At 61.4% G+C, this 774-nt stretch overlaps 1 protein-coding gene across 1 annotated transcript in view; it reads right to left on the minus strand.

Moving 5' to 3' along the window:
* Nucleotides 1-350: 350 nt before the first annotated feature.
* ZNF362 (zinc finger protein 362) overlaps nucleotides 351-774 on the minus strand; it is a 9,937-nt gene continuing 9,513 nt past the window's right edge. Inside the window, exons 7-8 of the mRNA XM_009895791.1 lie at nucleotides 582-740; nucleotides 351-467 (exon numbers count right to left, since the gene is read on the minus strand). Of these exons, the coding sequence (XP_009894093.1) occupies nucleotides 351-467; nucleotides 582-740 (276 nt within the window). The remainder of the gene's footprint in view (nucleotides 468-581; nucleotides 741-774) is intronic.

Below are 774 nucleotides of genomic sequence, written 5' to 3' on the forward strand. Positions count from 1 at the left end.
TTTTATATTGTTTTAGACAAAAAAAGTGGGGGGGGGGGGGGAACGGGGACTCACGGGAGGAGGAGAAAACTCCCCCCAAAAATCTGCTGGCCCCCCCCCCAAAAAAAAATAATAAACCAAACCGCAGAGATTCAAAGTGCTCTGAAACCGTCTTTGGATGTCACCAAACCTGCGGGGACCCGGAGCGGGGACGGGGGGACACACGCGTCCCCGGGAATGTCCCATCAGACTCCCGGCCAGGTGCTGCGGGTGGGTTGGCTTCCTCCTCCTCCTCCTCCTGCGTTGGGGGGTCCCGTGTGTGTGTGTGTGTATGTGTGTGTGTGTGTGTATGTGTGTGTGTGTCCCCTCCGTTAGATGAGGGAGATCCGTACGGGAATACCGGGTGACTCCGTCCGCTGCGGGGAGTGTTGGCTGACGAGGTGCTCCACCACGGTGTGTTTGGACATGTGCTTCATCAGATAGGTCTCCTGCGGGGTGGAAGGAGGCAAGGAGAAGGTGAGCGGTGGCTCCAGGAAGGGGATATGGGGTTGTTCTTTTTTGGGGGGGGGGCGGTGTCGCGGCGTTCCCCGCCCCCGTCTCACCGAGGTATAGGCGCGGCCGCACATGCTGCAGCAGTAGGCCTTGGCGTGCTTGATGGCGTGAGCCGAGAGGTGGATCTGCAGCGAGGCCGAGTCCGTGTAGGCCCGGTAGCAGTTGGGGCACTTGTAGGGCTTGTCCTTGTTGTGCTGTCGCTGGTGGGACTGCGGAGGGGACGCGGGGGGGGGGGTGCGGGGG

This window comes from Charadrius vociferus, unplaced genomic scaffold, assembly GCF_000708025.1.
Source record: "Charadrius vociferus isolate BGI_N301 unplaced genomic scaffold, ASM70802v2 scaffold1792, whole genome shotgun sequence".
Taxonomy (NCBI): domain Eukaryota; kingdom Metazoa; phylum Chordata; class Aves; order Charadriiformes; family Charadriidae; genus Charadrius; species Charadrius vociferus.